Source organism: Pavona decussata, unplaced genomic scaffold (assembly GCF_977016875.1).
Source record: "Pavona decussata unplaced genomic scaffold, jaPavDecu1.1 SCAFFOLD_252, whole genome shotgun sequence".
Lineage (NCBI taxonomy): Eukaryota > Metazoa > Cnidaria > Anthozoa > Scleractinia > Agariciidae > Pavona > Pavona decussata.
The window spans coordinates 573,315-591,910 of NW_028145655.1; the positions used below are offsets into that span (position 1 = coordinate 573,315).

An 18,596-nucleotide genomic window follows, 5' to 3' on the forward strand; every position below is an offset into this window, starting at 1 on the left:
AAGGTTTCAAGTAAGCGATTTTGTCCAGAGCAAATAGCTGTAATTTTGGCAAAATTTACGATCTCGTCACTGAGTTTCGAAGACAGTAGGAGGGGCAGAAAGTTTGCGGTAGAAAATTTTTATAAAGCAGAATTACTCCGATCTAATTTCATATTTGTGACTTACTTGCCAATAGAAGTTAACAGAAAAATTATAAGCGGAATCTATTTCAGGAGCGAAAATTAATGTGAGGATCTAAAGGAAACTGCGTCTTAAAATTCATTTGTTAATTTAAGCAGAAAAAACTAGTCTTAAAATCCGTGCGAGTTATTCGGGAAACAAATGTTAAAAAAGGTTAATTTGCCATCGTTGTGACCTAACGGGCTAATCTTCAGTCTTCTTTTATGGCTTATAATGATTTTTTGTTTTTGTTTTGTCTTTTGTTTGTGTGATTTTTGGATTCGATTGGAATACTTGAGAAAAAGTCTCACGAAGATAGGAGGAGGCTTTTCTCCATGAAACGTTATACAACGGAAATGCTTGGACACAACCTAGATCCCAAAACTAAGTTAAAAAAAACAAAACAAAAATATAGCAATGAAAATAACAGAAAATGCAGTCTCTGTAGGGATTTCCTGTGTTGTTTTCCATTGGTCGGCCTGACATCGTTGACATCTGCTGTAATGGTGTGCAAAAACTCTGCAAATCCTTGGCGGCCGAAAGTTCAGGGCTTATTTGACTACAAGTAATTCCCTCCATTCAAACGAATATAATGGGTTGATATATTTTCCAAATTTGAACGAAATTTGGCTGGCAAGATATTCGTCACACACTAATGCACCAAGCACCTAGCGCGTAAGACTAGTTGAAAAATATACAATTATCAAACTTTACAATAGATTTTCTCAGTAACCAATGTGCATATCGAACAAGCCCGAACGCTATGTTAACCCATTATCTCCTGAAGGATATGTGTAGCTTGTTGGGATATCTGCATTAATGTGAGAGCTGGTAGTTAATGCAGTCAAAGCACACACTGACAGTTTAGGGTTTCGGTGCTTTGATCGCCTACAAAGCAGAAAGCTTTATTTTCAGATTTTACAGCTTAATAGCTTTACATTAATATATAGTCAACGTTTTTAGGATTTCTATAAAAGCAGTCGGAGTAAGTTTGGAATAACCCGTTAACGATTGTCCTCGAAATTTCACATTTGCCCTTAAACCTTCGTTTTTGTGCATTTTTCGTACAATCTTTTGCCTCGGACAATATCGTCCGATATAACAGCTCCTTGAGGGGTGTAATTGCTTAATAACCGCGCGCTTAATTTAGGACCACTTGACGATTTTTTTTGTCCAATAATAACGCGTATATTATAATCCGTGAATTATAATTCATCATAACAAACGATCCCTCAATAGCAAAATGACATTTAATTCGGAGAGTATTTCGATAAAATTTCGTCCGACTCTTTCTACTTACCGGGAGGAACAAATGAGAAATCTAACTTGTATCCTCTGCGCTTGACACGGCCGTTCGAGTGAAAGGTTATTACAGCATAGCGTCCAGTGAAACTGATGTTCAATCCAGACTTCACCCCACAGTATGTACCTACGGTATAGTCGTTATCATTGGAAATCCTCAAGTAGTCATACCTGCAAACAAGAAAGACGCATTTGTTTAGTTCATTTATGATGAGATAACATAAGCTTAAATAACATGAGCAACACAACTTGATAAGATAAGATGTGACAAAGTCACACGCATTATTATATGCCTACTGAGTTAAAGGAGCACGGCTAATAACTAACAAATAAGTGACACATATACAAAGTAGAGCAAACATTACAATATTACAATAAACTATTTATGACTAATCGACAAGGTAATTGATACAAAATGCTAAAGGAATCCATGGCCGAATAATAAATGATGCACATACAACGAAACAGACAAACAAACCTTATAGACAGCTTACCTATCAATTTGTCTAGAAAAATAAGCAAAGGTTCCAAAACAACCCATAATCAGGCCAGCATGAGGTACAGACAGGCGCGAAGAGTAGAAAATCAGATAACATACATGTAAATGCAAAACTAGTTTATCACACGTGTGTCATGACAATAAATGACAAGGCAGTCTAGTTATTGATTTGATTTTTTTTTAGTTAAATCTTTTATTTACCTACAATACTACAGTACAGTACTTGCATTACTACATTACTTGAATACCACAGTACTTACAATACTACAGTACTTGCTTTACTACATTACTTACAATGCTACAGTATTTACAAAAACTACAGTACTTACAATACTACATTACTTACAATACTACAGTACTTACAATACAACAATTACTTACAATACTACATTACTTACAATACTACGGTACGACGTTACTTACAATACTACAGTACTTGCAATACTACATTACTTACAATACCACTTATTATCTTATAAGAAGCCAAATTGTTGGGCTGAGGTCATATCCTATTTCACCCGAGGTGTTAATTACAAAACCTGAGGTGAAAGGATTGTTCAAAAATTGTTCAATTGATTGTTCAATTGTTCAAAAAAAAAAAAAAAAAAATACAAGAAATTTGCATAAAATCTACTGACTTGTTTTAAAAAAATTACATTAAATTATTTAAGGTAATCCAGAATACTTTTATGATCTTACCTGTTACTGCTTATATATAAATGTCGGCCCTTAACCTTGGTGTTTCTTATTCCGTGCTCATCTCGGGCTTTCATCATCGCCTTGATTAACTTTCTTCTTTCATCTTGTATAGCTTTGGTGTGGTCTCGTGATATATGAGACAGTGTAGGTAGTGGAGTTTTTAATCCTGCCTCTTTCAAACCAAACGCGGTCTCTGTCCTCCCGACAAACGAACCTAGCAATGATTGGTCTGCATCTATCTTCGGACATCTTTCCAACCCTGTGAACTGCATGGAATCGAATTTGAGAGGTGTCAACATCAAGGTATTTCTCGATGACATCGTAGATAAGAGCTTTACAGTCTTCCTCTTCTGTTTCAGGAATGTTGTTGAATCTTAAGTTCTCTCGTCTAGAATACTGCTCTAGGTTAATATTACGTTCAACTTCCTCCTTTAACTTTAACTCCAACTCAGCGGCCATTTTATGTAGTGATTCGACGTCAGTAGCATGCTTCTTCGATTCCTGTTTGACTTGCTCTTTTAAGGATTCAGCCTCACCTTGAGTAAATTCTATGCTATTTTCAAGTTTTTGGATCGAAGATTTCACCTCGTTTATGTCAGCTATAAATTCATATCGTAGCTTGCCCAAGTCTGCATGTAACTCTGCTAGTCCGTCGGTGACTAATTTTTTCAAACAGTCAATTGAGTCCTTCAGTTCTTTGTTTAGGCAACGGCCATCTTCGCCAGTGGGCATACTTTCATCGCTTGTCGAAGAACTTGACCCGCGTTTTGATCTTTTTCTTCCCATTTAGCTTACTCCTCTTCCCAGCAGATCAAATGTCTAACTAGCAGGCTCCCGGTTAGCGGTTGTGTTGAGTATTAGGTGTAGAAATCCATATTTCTACCGGAGCGTTTTCAATGGCGTCCTGCCGCCATGACGCTAGGACCAGTCCCTGATTTGATTCTTAGCCGCAGATCAAGACAACAACAACAACAACAACAAAAACGAACAAACAAAGAACCAAACAACGAAACAGGCCAATGAGTCTAGAGATAAAAATGGCTACTTTTAGTATAATGAGACTAACAAGTAACTTTGTTCTTTGGAATGTCTCAATAAAACGTTTCGAGTAGTATACACCTTTCATCAATCACAACAAACAAAACAAAACAAGGGAATAATCAAAACTGGCCATTATCATGCAATGGAGGTTATGTAATGTATATACTGAACACTGACTCGATAGTCTTGTACCTGCAATATCGATGACTCTGAAGTCTAAAATAAGAAAAGTAAATCTTCATGGCCATCCCGTGTGGAATATAAACTCGGTAGACACAGTCCATGTTGTTTGGGTACCTGCTTGGATATCCGGGACTTGTCAGCACGTTGTTGACAACGGAACCACACCCTGTTGGATTGCGTAGACATTTAGTTTTCATGAGTAATTTCTTAGATACAGATTTTGCGCTAAAAGTTTACTGTCTCATTTTCAAAATGCTTTTTTATCAAGAACTGAAACCAAACTAAACAAACAGTGTAATTCTATCCGTGCGAAAATATTTGTTTAGATCAGTTGTTAACAAGTCTTACTATTATATTGCTTCATTGTTTTATGTCCTTTTTTTTTACTTTATAAATACTTACCATTGACACGTTTAAACCAAACTAAACAAACAGTGTAATTCTATCCGCGCGAAAATATTTGTTTAGATCAGTTGTTAACAAGCCTTACTATTATATTGCTTCATTGTTTTATGTCCTTTTTTTTTTTTACTTTATAAATACTTACCATTGACACGTTTTATCTCATTTTAGCGTTCATGACAATCTTACCGATTTTAACTGTTAGTAATATATTTATGCTAAGCTTTGTATGTTAATCTCACTTGAAAATGAACTCGGAGAGGTCGAAACGACTTGTTTTTTTAGCGTTTACTTTTTTTTTCAAAACAAATTATTTTTAAATAACCATTATATAAAAGTTAAAGGGAAGAGAAAAACTGAGTGAAAGAACGCAAAAAAAAAAACCCGTTTTAATTAAAAATGATCACTCTCCATTTCAGTACATTCCAAAAAATATTCACTACAAGTTCAACGTTTAGATATTAAACTCTGCCAAAATCAGCATAAAATAAAAGTATGCATTAATTAGAGTATAGCTTTGTTCAGTGTAACTGCTTTATTAAGAGCGGCTGCCTGTAAGAATCGAGAACTGCATTTCAGCGACCACTTGGTCGAATTTCTTATATTTTGCCTGAAGATACCCTTGGATTAACTATTTCCGAAAATCATACTTTAAAGTTCCAAGGTATTTTATTTTTTGACTGAAATTGCAAGAGTTTGAAATGCGGCCTAGGTGCGGTCACGGGCCGATGAAAACCGCGAAAATTTAGGTCAAAGGACGAAGCCCCGTTCACGGTGTAAAATAACTCAATGAACTTGAAATTTTACACAAACCTAGACCAACCATCTCACAAGAAAATTAATACAATAAAAATTCCAAAATCACCGGTTGCTTTCTAAAGCATGCAGATTTGTGTTCGCTACTCAAAATGACATTGAAACTAATGCCTATTTTCATTAAAATAAAAGTGTTTCTTGTATGTAATTTTCTCTAAATTAAATTTCATATCTCGAAGAACGAAGAAAAGAACTTTATTTGATCCAAGTTTCAAGCTCTGATTCAAACTCTTTTCCACTCAAGGACGATCGATTATGCATGCGATACTTGCGGCTCGCAATTCACGTCACGAATTATGAGATCAGAACCGATTCACAAACACTTGACATCTAGAGCCCGTGAATGTTTCCAAACATCACATATTGGTCCCTAAAACTAATCAGACTGACTGAAGACAGCCATTCAATGTTTTCCGATCCCAGATTTCTTTCCTATTCGGCTCTAAAATAATATATTTATTCCGGTCAATTAGCCTACGAAACATGTGCAACAAATTTGTCCCATGAACCTACAGTACTTTAATGGCCTTCGCTCCCAATAGTCTCGCGTATCTCTGTGGTAGAGCATCCGAACTAGTAATCGGAAGGTCTTAGGTTTGACTCCTGATAGGAGCACTCGAAATTTATTTTTTCGAGTTTGCCTGTGTCATTACTGAATAATACATCATTCTCATTTGTTCACCAGGCTTAAAAAAAGATTGCATCACGTTTCATTTCATAACTTCAGAAAAGTATAGCGAAATTAAGCGAAAACCAATCAGAAACATTAAAGAAAACAATAATTCTACCTAACAACAAAAGTTATATCAAGAAAAGATTTTTCTTTATTTTAATAAGGGATTTTTCATTTTGTGAAGAAAAATGCCTGTCAAAATTTGGTTTGCATGGCAAGATCAAAGTCAATGAATACAAACGACAACATAAAACTTTTTTTAGTTAAATTTCTGAAAAGAACCTTAATTTTCATGGAGTTTGCGCAAATATTAAAAAAAGTTATTCAGGTTCAAAGTCGCCGTGAACAGAATCCCTCCTCCCAATCTACATACTGTTAATCTAAATTTATAAAAGAAACAAGTAAAGTGTGTATAGTGTTCTCGTGTTCTTAAAGTGACGTCAGCAACCACTAGACCCATGCTCCTTAAAACTCGGTCGTGAACCAAAATGGTGGTAATTTTCGGTGATTTTCTCTATTTCAACAAGGCCCAGTATAGCGAAGATTTCGCCAAATCAAAAAAATACTTCGGCAGATATCCCTATCAAAATATGGCGATTTTGTGGGAGAAGAAAATGGCGGTGGAGGGGTTTAGGTGCAATTTAATTGAGTGAGCTCAGCATGTTGCTAGTATCAATGGCGGCTGCCTGAAGTAGACATTTTGTTAGTAAAAACTTACAAGTAAAGAAATATTATACATAACTTCCATGTTTTTATTTCAGCAAGTCATTCGGAAGCCTCCTTTAATGTTAAATATTGCCAAGAGAATCTGACTTTAAAGTATTTAAGCAACTCTCCTTAAAATAATATCCTCTATTCACATAAGATATTTTCAAAGTTTTACAAAAAATGCATGTACCTGGCTAGCAGAATCAAATTTTAGAAAGTGACAATCGAAAGGTGATCACGGCAACTAACTACAATAAGAAACCAGCTTTGGGAAACTTACTTCTTCACAAACTTTAAAAAAAAATCCACTTAATACATTGCGTCGATTAAAACCCTTTGTTCTGCAGACATCAAGGCGTTAGAAGATTAAATTTTTAAAAATTTTCTTACTAATGTATACTTAGAGAAGAAAGAGAAATGCAGTCACCTAATAGTCAATGTAGTAGTAAGAAGATAGTGAATGGTGGTCTTTGTGTTGTCGCTGGGTTTGTCCAAGGAGGAGTTGTAGTGTGTTCTATTAAGGAGTGTGTTGTAAACTACATTAATGGAGACCTAGATAAACATGTTTGTCAACTGAATTGGTGCATTTTTAAACTGACTGGTAATTGTGAGCTCCCTAATTTTCAATTCCTTATCGTCGCACAATTAGTATGCGACAGATGTCTCAAGAATATTCATATGGATATTATTGTTTAAAGAATGAAGGTAAAAATATAATGTGAATTACATATGTATTAGTCATATGTATTAAAAAATCTAAAAGTTAGTTACCAAAGGAAAAAACAAACACAAAAGAAAGCAAAAGAAAAGGCAAACCTGTAACAGAAAACGTTTTTGAATCTGTCCCTGCCTGGTTGATAGCCATACAAGTGACGTTTCCCTCCTTTGTAACTTTTACAACTACAGTATCTGTTCCCTGACCCAAAATGGTGGAATTCTGAATTAGCGACATATTCATGGGACGAGTTCCTTCAGCCGAACACTTTACCACGTAACCTGGAACTGTTTGCACCGCTGGAATCGTTATTTTCGGTTTATCTGAAATAGTATGAGGCAAAGATAAAAGAATACCGTTTTAGAAAAGTGTCACCCTTGAATTAATTGCATCTTTAATGCCTTTCGGAATTGCATTTTCTATCGTTCTTTTTACTTCTTCCTCAGAAACGTCAACAAATTCGCTAAACGGCCATTTTGAGAATTAGTGCTGCCACTACAATAATCTCGCGCGAGGTGATTATAGAAGGATATGACGCAATCCTCGACCAATCAGATAAACAGAATCTCTATAATCACCTGAGTAATTATACTAAACTGGATATATTTAACAATTATTCCATAAGCGCGTGTTTGAGATAAGATGATAGGATATAATCATTTCATATCCAAAACGCGCGAGTAGAATAATTATTTTCTTAAAAAACAATCGATAGATATTGCTAGATCTCGATGATTTTGCCTTGCAAGAACAACCAGGAGATAAATTAAAGGTCGCTATTTTTTGGGCATGCTTTAATGGTTCATGGCCACTATATCTGTCTCGATTTGAAAGAAATTTTGGATTATTTTAACTTTTTTTCAAAGATTAATTATCTTAAGTGAATCACAGGATAGCTGGCATGAAGCCCATTTTTAGTCAAACTTGGCCATTTTAAATTATTTGGCACCATTTGGGTCCAAGAAATATGTATACAATTGTGAATGTCTTTGAATATTTAAGTCGCCAAATTGCGCGAGAGCGCTAAAATATTTACCTACAAAAAATAAGAATAGAGGCATAAAAAGCTAGTTGAATGAAAGAGTCAAATCATGCTCTGCGATTGGCTTCCCGAGCGGTCAAGATGGAGCGATCTTGCCCGCTCGGGATTACCCGTTGCCAGTGAGCTTAGCATCGAAAGTTTAACCCACAAACAATGCAATATTTCGTTCGATTTTCTTGTTGTTCTGAGCGAAACGCTGACTAAAATGCTCTCAACATTTGCCTAAAGAAAAGGAAAGGGACATGAAATCTTCTTGGGGTAGGGCAAATGAGCCATCAAAACAACAAAGAATAAACAAAGCTCCAAAGAAAGAAACATTTCGGCGACATTATCAGTAGTTAGATGTTTGGGGCTATAAACGCACTTTCAAAATATTCGCAAAATTCATACCTGATTCAACAATGAACTCAAAAACCTAAATCCTCGGTTTTGAAAAACCTAAATTTTCCTCGGTTCTGTTTTAGCCACTTTATAACATCTGAAATAAACTTTTCGAGTAAACTTTACTTCAAATGTTTGTAATTTATTCACGCAACTGTCATACAACTTCACTGAAAAATTTCACAAATGACTATGTGTTTCACTGAACAATTTCACAATTGTGAAGCAAAATTGTGAAGATTGTGATTGGTTGAGAGAATCATACGACTGTCATATGACTTGTAAACAATAGAAATCTGATGACTCATTTCATAGGGAAAGTTCCTTATGTATGACATCATCAAGTACACGATGACACAACCCAAAGGGGACTGGACACTAGTCTTTTATTTAACATGTCCGCCATTTTGTAAAGAGTTTGTGTTTTGATGTTTATCGTTTATGTTTTGGGATATTTGGACATTTATTTCTCCACTTTCATCGTTCTGATGTTTGTAGACGCTTTTTGAGGTAAGAATATCATTTATTTTGCACCCAACAATAGATTTATCGCTATCGAATATTCGTGAGGCCGTGACTGTATCGATAGAATGAGCTTATTATTTTTGCACATCGACTTAATCCTCGGCACCTAAATTTTCCTCGCTTTTTCAAAACCGGTTTAAACCGGTTATTCAATTTTATGTAACCTTATTTATATTCAAAAAATGAGTAACACCTTTGATCACAATGATAAAACATATTTTATCCATCCAACATTTGAGAATTACGGAGCCTCAGATGATGGTTACATAATCAACCGAAAAAGATTGGAACCAAGAAAAGGATATTTGTCTGAGAACGGCTATTATATAATTTCTCCAGGACGTAACAATACATGCCCCGCTCATCGATTCGTCTATGAGGCCGTAAATCAGACACATATTCCGTCTAAAATACAGGTAAATCACATTGATTCCAATCGCCAGAACAATTCAATTGAAAATTTGCAATTGGTAACAGCCTCTGAAAATATGATTCACATGCACAAAGCCAGAAAAGAATTCTTTCACAATCCATACACAGAAAATGAGTTACAAATAATAAACAAATTAATGGATTTTCCACCTGTTGAAGATAATGATTGTGAATTTACAAGGACAGAAAACAGGTTAATCAATAAGATGTATTACAGAATGTGTCACGATATGGACGACACTGATTTTCCACTTTACACAGATTAAATATACTGAAATAAATATGTAATTAAACTATGAATGATGGGTTTTTGGACGCCCATACATTTTTCTCTAATTTTTTTCACCCTAACGGTTTAAAGCTTTGGTAATTATAAAAGTATTATGAGTGAAATGAAAAAAAATCAAAAATCAAAAATCGCATATGTGGATTTTCCTGTTGGTGAAAATTCATCTTTATCAAATCCGACAACAAAGACTATTATTCATAATGAAAAAACATATTATATCCATCCAATTCATACCAAATATGGATGTTCGAAAGATGGATACATTATTAATAAAAAGAGATTGATCCCAAGAAAAGGAAGATTACATTATAATGGTTACTTGAATATAGCTATCATTTCAAATGATGGGAAAGTTAATTCATATTGGTCCCATCGTTTTATTTTTGAAGCTGTTAATCAACAATTAATCCCAGATGAATATCAAATACATCAGATTAATTGTGATAAACAAGATAATTCAATTGATAATCTTGAGCTTGTGACTCCACAACAAAACATGAAATACAAAGGAAATGAATGCAAAGGTAAAAAAATTAAATCACCACAAAATGTTCCAATGAAGTGTGAAGTTTTTCATTATCATCAAATTTTTACTAACTTTGGAGCCAATAAAGATGGACAAATATACAATAAAAAAACAAAGAGAGTTTCAATTGGATTAAAAAAATCATCTGGTTACATGGGAATTACATTACAACAAATTGGTTTCAAAAAGAAAAACTATTATATTCATAGACTGGTTTATGAATGCTTTCATGGTCTAATTCCTGATAAAATGCAAATAAATCACATTGACTCCAATAAACAAAACAATTGCATAGACAATCTTGAGGTAACAACTCATTCAGAAAATATGAAACATTATTATGAAGCCAAGAAATATAAAACAAAGATTGAAATTACATCTGATCAACCCATTGAATCAATCAAATTGGATATTAAAATGAAAGAATCAGATGATGATTTTACAGAAGATGAAAAACAGTTAATTGATAAAAAATATAATGCAATGATGAAAAAAATCAATAATGGTAATTTTCCATATCAAAAACAATTACAGGAACATTTTCCGAATATGAATTTTTGGTAATTTTTTGTATATATTTCCTGTGTATGCTCAATGAGTGTATACAGGGATGAATTCCCGCGACAAAGTAACACGAAATAGGAGCCGACCAAGTACTCCGTCCACGCAAAATCTTGGTATGAATGTTGCCTCCAGTCTTCATTCATCTATGCCAAACCTGGAAACGCAAATCAACCGCAGCAATAAAAATAATATGTCGTATAATATTATAATGAACAAATCTAATTTATCTCAATTGACGAAAAATCAATTGATAGCATTGTTACTTGCTAAACAAAAACCGGTTCCAATGCCGAGAACCAAAAAAGTGAAACCAATACCCTATCCACGAAAATCAGTCAAACAAATGGTACAGAACCATGAGAATACAATCATCAAACCACCACAACAATTTGCTGATAAACCAAAAGTTGCACCCAGATTGAAAAAAACAACATCTGCGATTCAATTAATCCCAAGAAATACAATAATTCCTCCTCCAAAGCAATTTATGGATAAACCAATAGTTCCACCAAGGACTAAGAAAATTGCTCCGATTCCAACACAAAGAACTCAAATCACAGAAGTTGCAAGAGCATTCAAGGGATATACAAAATCTTATGAAGTTGGAATTAAAAATGAAACAGATCCTTTGATTCAAATGAGTTCAACCTGATTAGCTATTGCTCATTTTATGAAACAATTATTAACTCAAATGAAAGGAATTAAATTTATTGAAACTTTGACAATTTATTTTGAACAACAAAAAGGAAACCAAACTGTCTCCAGAACTGGATATTTTAATAGTAAACCAAAAACAATAACTAATGCCAATGATTTTCAAGAATCTTTGGATGTTAATGTTGAACAAATTATGAATGATATTCACAAATGGATTAGTGAAGGTTCAGCTTGGATAATTAAATCAATCAATGGACATTACATCAATATTATCAAATATGAGCCTCTTACTGGAAGTTCTTATATTCAACTTCCAACTGAACTTCAACATCATCAAAAAGGAATAATCAATTTACAAAATAGAGACAATGAATGCTTTCGTTGGTGTCATATCAGACATTTGAATCCACAAAAGAAAGACCCACAAAGAATCAAAAAAATTGACAAATCATTTGTCAAACAATTGAATTATGATAACATTGAATTCCCTGTTTCCATCAAACAATATAACAAAATTGAAACCCAAAACAGTATTAACATCAATGTATTTGGATATGAAAAGAAACAACCTTATCCAATTTATGTTTCCAAAGAAAAGTTTAATGATGTATTGAATTTGCTACTGATCTCAGAAGATGAAAACAAACATTACTGTATTATCAAAGATTTTAACCGATTTATGTACAGTTATTCAAGTCACAAAGCAAAGAAACATTTTTGTATGCATTGTTTGCAATGTTTCTCATCTGAAAAAATATTATCAAAACACAAAGAAATATGCATTGAAATCAATGGAAAACAAGCTATTAAAATGCCCAAAGTTGGATCAAAAATTGGTTTCAAAAACTTCAAAAAACAAATGCAAGCTCCATTTGTGATATATGCTGATTTTGAAGCAATCACTGAGCCAATTCATGGTTGTCAACCATCTAATCAAAACTCATTTACTGAAGCTTATCAAAAACATACTGATTGTGGTTATGGATACAAAGTTGTTTGCTGTTACGATGACAAATATACCAAACCAATACAATATTATCGAGGAGAAAAAGCAGTTTACAAATTTATGGAATCCATGTTGAATGAAGTCAAATACTGCCGAACAATTATCAAAAACAAATTCAATAAACCATTGAGAATGACTCAGGAGAATGAAAATGACTTCCAAAAAGCAACTTCTTGCCATATCTGTGGAAAGCAATACAATAAATCAGATTTACGAGTAAGAGATCATTGTCATGTCACTGGAAAATTCCGTGGTTCAGCTCATAATTTATGTAATTTGAATTTTCAATTAACAGATAAAATCCCAGTTATTTTCCATAATTTGAAAGGATATGATAGCCATTTCATCATGCAAGAAATTGGAGAAATCATTGAGAATAATACTTTTGAGGATAAAAAAGGAGAAACCAGAACGCATAAAATCAACGTAATTCCCCATAATATGGAGAAATATATGGCATTCATGTTGGGCAATAATTTGGCATTCATTGATAGTCTCCAATGTTTGGCCAATCTTGCTAAAAATTTACCAGAAGAAGCTTTCAAATACACAAAACAAGTGTTCAAAGATGATAAATTTAGATTAATGAAGCAAAAAGGTGTTTATCCATATGATTTCATGGACAGCTTTGAGAAATTCAATGAAACAAAATTACCAAGTCAAAATGATTTTTTCAGTCAAATGAATAATCAACATATTACTGATGAAGAATACAATCATGCACAAAATGTTTGGAATACATTTCATTTGAAAACAATGGGAGAATACCATGATTTGTATCTCCAATCTGATGTATTATTGTTGGCTGATGTATTTGAAAATTTCAGGAAAACTTGTCTGGAATATTACAGATTGGATCCTTGTCATTATTTCACATCACCAGGATTGAGTTGGGATGCAATGTTGAAAATGACTGAAGTCAATTTGGAACTTATTACGGATATTGATATGTATCAATTCGTTGAAAAAGGAATGAGAGGCGGAATCAGTTACATTGCCAATAGATACGGTAAAGCAAACAATAAATATATGCAAAATTGGAATCCCAATGAAGAAAGCAAATATCTCATGTATTTGGATGCAAATAATCTCTATGGTTGGGCTATGAGTCAATATCTTCCAACTGGAAATTTCAAATGGTTGAATGAGAAACAAATAAACCAAATCAATTGGTCAAATATCCATGCAGAAAACAAGAAGGGATATCTTTTGGAAGTAGATTTGGAATATCCTCATGAATTGCATGATTTACACAATGATTATCCATGTGGTGCTGAACAGATTAAAGTGACACAAAATATGCTGTCAGATTATTGCCAGAAAATTGCCCAAAAATTCGGAATCAAAAGTGGACAAGTTAGCAAGCTGATACCAACATTGTCCAACAAAACAAAATACGTTTTACATTACAGAAACTTGCAATTATATCGTGAATTGGGGTTAAAATTAACCAAAATCCATAGAGTATTGTCCTTTAATCAAAGTCCATGGCTCAAAAAGTATATTGACTTCAATACTCATCAAAGAACTCAAGCCAAAAATGCATTTGAAAAAGATTTCTTCAAATTAATGAACAATAGTGTCTTCGGTAAAACAATGGAAAATATCAGGAAAAGAGAAGATATTAGATTAGTAACAACGCCAAAACAATTGGCCAAATTAGCTTCCAAACCAACATTCATTGGTAGTAAAATATTTAATCCGAATCTGGTTGCAGTTCACAAAATCAAAGAATCACTGACTCTCAATAGACCTGCATATGTTGGAATGTGTATTCTGGATTTGAGTAAGACTCTCGTGTATGACTTTCATTACAATCATGTCCAAAAACAATATGGTAACAAAGCCAAATTACTGTTCACTGATACTGATAGTTTGACATATGAAATTGAAGCCGAAGATGTGTATCAAGATTTTTGGAATAAAAAAGAAATGTTTGATAATTCAGATTATCCATCAAATCATCAATTCTTTGATGCCACAAACAAAAAAGTCATTGGCAAGTTCAAAGATGAAGCTGCTGGAATTCCCATCACTGAATTTGTTGGATTGAGATCCAAAATGTATTCTTACATCAAAGACAACAATAAGGGTGGCAAAACGGCTAAAGGAATCAAAAAGAATGTCATCAAAAAAGAAATTCAACACTCTGATTACAAAGATGTTCTTTTCAATGAGAAACAATTGCATCACCAAATGAAAACAATCAGAAGTAATAACCATGAACTCGGAAGCTTTGTCATCAATAAAACATCTTTGTCATGTTTCGATGATAAACGATATTTACATCCGAATGGTCTTGATTCATATGCTTATGGACATTTTCGTTTGTAAACAAAATTTGTGACAAAAAACTTGTGCCTCAAACTTTGTGTAAAAACTTGGTTTTCGATTTTTCGATACTTTTTATTCAATTTTCGACTATTTTTCATCAATTTTCGAATGTTTTGTTGGGTGTATGCCCCATAAAACAAATAACAAGAATGGTATGATGGGTGCCAGAACCGTGTCAATTCCCATCAAAGATGATTCCATGCAGGTGGATTCATCTCTGTGTCAAAGCCTGCACAATCACATTCATGAGTGTGTATTTTGTGACTATCACAAAGAATCATCCAATAAAACATCAAATATGCTAAAATGTTGTGAAAATCAAAACATTCGAGATATCTCTGGTCAATTGACTTGCATTTATTGTGGACAAGTGATTGGTGAGGATTTCAAAACAGAATACATCAATTTTCATGCCAATTTGTTTAAAATATACAAGAAAACAGTGTATAATAGAAAATACCATTTGTCGCATACATTAGATCAAATTATTTTTAAAAACAAAGTCGAAATCAGTTGTTCAACCAATTTCAAAATTCATAAAATATTCGTTGAAATAAACAAAATCTTGCCACAAATCAATGGCAAAAGAAAGAGAATAATCAGTTTGAAATATCTTTTGCATAGAATATTGCAATTGATGAAAATTGATTCTTCCCAAATTGAGTTGACAAAATCCAAAAAAACCATGAAATTATACAATGTTTATTGGGATAAGATTATGAGTCTTATTGGACCTGAAATAATACGTATAATCAATCATACATAAGTGAATATCTGATATTTTTTATCATATTTATCACCCCATTTATCGACAATCGGCGAATTATCCAAAATGAAATCATCATTTTGAGTAAGCTTGTTTGTCAAATCATCTCTATCAAAATGTCCATTTCTCATTATTTCTTTTATTTCATTTAATAAATGTCCGTAAGTTTGAAAAGCATATTGACATTGATACAACCTTATTTCAATATTTTTATGCTTCATATAAGCTTGAATTAATACAGAAACTGATGATATTGCCAATAATGAAGCTCCACTGGTTGCAATTGATGATGCAATGCCACCAGTTGCAAACACAATGGATGAAATATTCCCTGCGAATTCCCATTTTTTTTAATCTTTTGTATGCACTTTTGTACATCCACATCTTTTTGTGATATGACATGTAATAAGCTTTCAATTCATCAATTTCTTCTTTTGATAATCGATTTGAAATATGATTGAAATCAATTATTAATCTCTTCTTTTGTTTTGAATTGTTTTGCATATATTATATGGTTATCTTATTTTTGATGCAATAATAGAGACCAGTTATTTGACCCAAAAACATGCATTTTTTCATCCAAGGATATGTTTTTTTCTCATTAATGGTGTACATGTATCCTTTGTCATGATGATATTTGTTGTAAAATTGACCATAAGCATCATGTAATATTCCATGTGATCTGATATATGGTTGCCAACCAAATAATCGATGGAGAATAGCTGTTAACCATCCATCTCCAGGTCCAATTAATCCGATTCCATCATGAATTAACTCTTTGTAAACTTCATCAGGTAAACCTGTGTTGTAATATTTTTCATGCAAATATGTCAATATTACGATACTTTTTATCTTGCATTCCTGTCTGGGCAATATTGGAAGACTCAATTTACGGTGAAAATCTATCATCGATGTTCGAATGTGTTCTTGCAATTCTGACAATTCTTTCATTATACAATTTGATTACAATATTTTTATTCATCATTATTGTCAGGTAATTGTATCCTAATATATTCAACAAAATACTTCATTGTCCAATCAGATGGATGATTGTTGAAGTAGCAATAATAGTTTTCAAATGACACATCAAAGAAGAATTCCAATTGATCAAATGATGATGACACCAAATCGGATTTGGAATGATGATATCTGTCATTTCTCCTGATATATGTGTTAATTACAATAATCTCTTGCAATGTATTGATTCCTTTAATGTCATCTTTACTCAATAATTTTATCCATGTGTAATTTGTTTTTGGTATTGTACCACTTTTTCTTCCTATTCTCATTGCAACTTGATTGTTCAAATATTCATCGACACTTGACACTAACTCATTTTTGAAATTAGTTAACCAAGTATTTATTCTTTTATCAACTGCTGCCATTATTGCATCCATTGGGTCATCTTCAGATGGTTTTGATGCATCTTGTTTCAATTTATTTGCAAAGAGTGTGATTGCTGTGTCTATTTTTTCATCCACTTTTGGTAATATTGTTTTCTTTATTGATGAATTCAACAACCCTTTGACATCATCATCCAAATGGGCTAATGCTTGCTGTATTTTGGTGTTTATCAATGGTTTGATGACGTCCTCATTGCTGTTTATTAATTGCTGGAGGGAAATTGCATGATTTGAATTAACTCCATCTTTGATGACCAAATGTCTGTCTTCAGTATCCAGGTGTCCATCATCGTTCACATGAATGGATTCTCTGTATTTGAATTCATCTGGTAAATTTTCATAAGTGACTGTAAATTCAATTTTATTTCCATTTTCATCAAGAATATGGTTTCCATTTTCATCTTCAATGTATGGCATTATATTAATTATTTAGATAAGTAAAGTTGACAAATGAATTTCAAACGATCCTTCAACTTGACCGATTTGAGGAGTCATTGGGTCTGTTTGTTTGTGAAACATCATTCCAATTATGCTATCCAATTTCATGTTTAATGAAATAACATTGAGTCCAACTTTTACATCCAAACGATGATAAATTTGTCTTCGTGATTTTGTTTGAATAAGTATTCTTGTATGATTCATTCCTTTTGTTGCATAAATAATAATCGTTTTTAAAATGAAGAAATTATATGCTAGTATTTTAAAAATATTTGGACCCAAATAAAAAATTTCATTTCTTAGGTGTCCATAAAATATTAAAATTGTATTTATTGATTTGAAATATTTATTGAAATAATTAGAATGTGATACTTTTAATTCAAAAGTTCCATTAACAGCAGTTCCTGCTCCAATGCTATCCATGATTGATATTGAACTAATACTGACAAATTTGGTTGATTTTGGCAAATCAAATGTATTGCTTCCTCTTATTATGTTTCCTATTCTATGATAGGTGTCGCTATTTGATGTTTGACCTTGTATTTTTCCATTGAACAAAAGTTGTGCATTTTCAACTTGTTGATTGCTTTGGAAAACAACGGAGTATAGATTGAAAAAGTTATTTCCATCAGCAGCGATTTGAAAATTATTTGTTGGATTTGTTCTTTGGAAAACACCACTGGCAATAGTTCCAGTGTATTTTGTTTTGAATAAGTTGGTAAAATAACCCAAATTCATTGCTTCAGAATCATATATCGGATTCATTAAACTAGAAATAATCTTATTATTCATATCCAAATTGACTTGCATCTGCATATCTCCATTTTTATATTCAAACATGACATTGTCCAAGCCGTCATAAACTCCTGGATACACACTATCTGACCAATCTTTTACCCCATAAACAACCAGATGACATTGTACTGGAGTCGCTGTAGCTGTTCCATGCATCGTCAAATAGATGTAATTTGGAGTTTGTTTGCTGTTGTTATTGAATTGAACCAATAGCTTGCTATAAGCAGTGAAATCACGCTGT

At 33.0% G+C, this 18,596-nt stretch overlaps 1 protein-coding gene across 1 annotated transcript in view; it reads right to left on the bottom strand.

The window, feature by feature from the left end:
- The window catches only part of LOC146456960 (scavenger receptor cysteine-rich domain-containing protein DMBT1-like), a gene marked incomplete at its 3' end in the record, with an annotated part of 596,400 nt that overhangs the window by 518,120 nt on the left and 59,684 nt on the right, over window positions 1–18,596 (bottom strand). Inside the window, exon 6 of the mRNA XM_085092482.1 lies at window positions 7,299–7,520. Within this exon, the coding sequence (XP_084948608.1) occupies window positions 7,299–7,520 (222 nt within the window). The remainder of the gene's footprint in view (window positions 1–7,298; window positions 7,521–18,596) is intronic.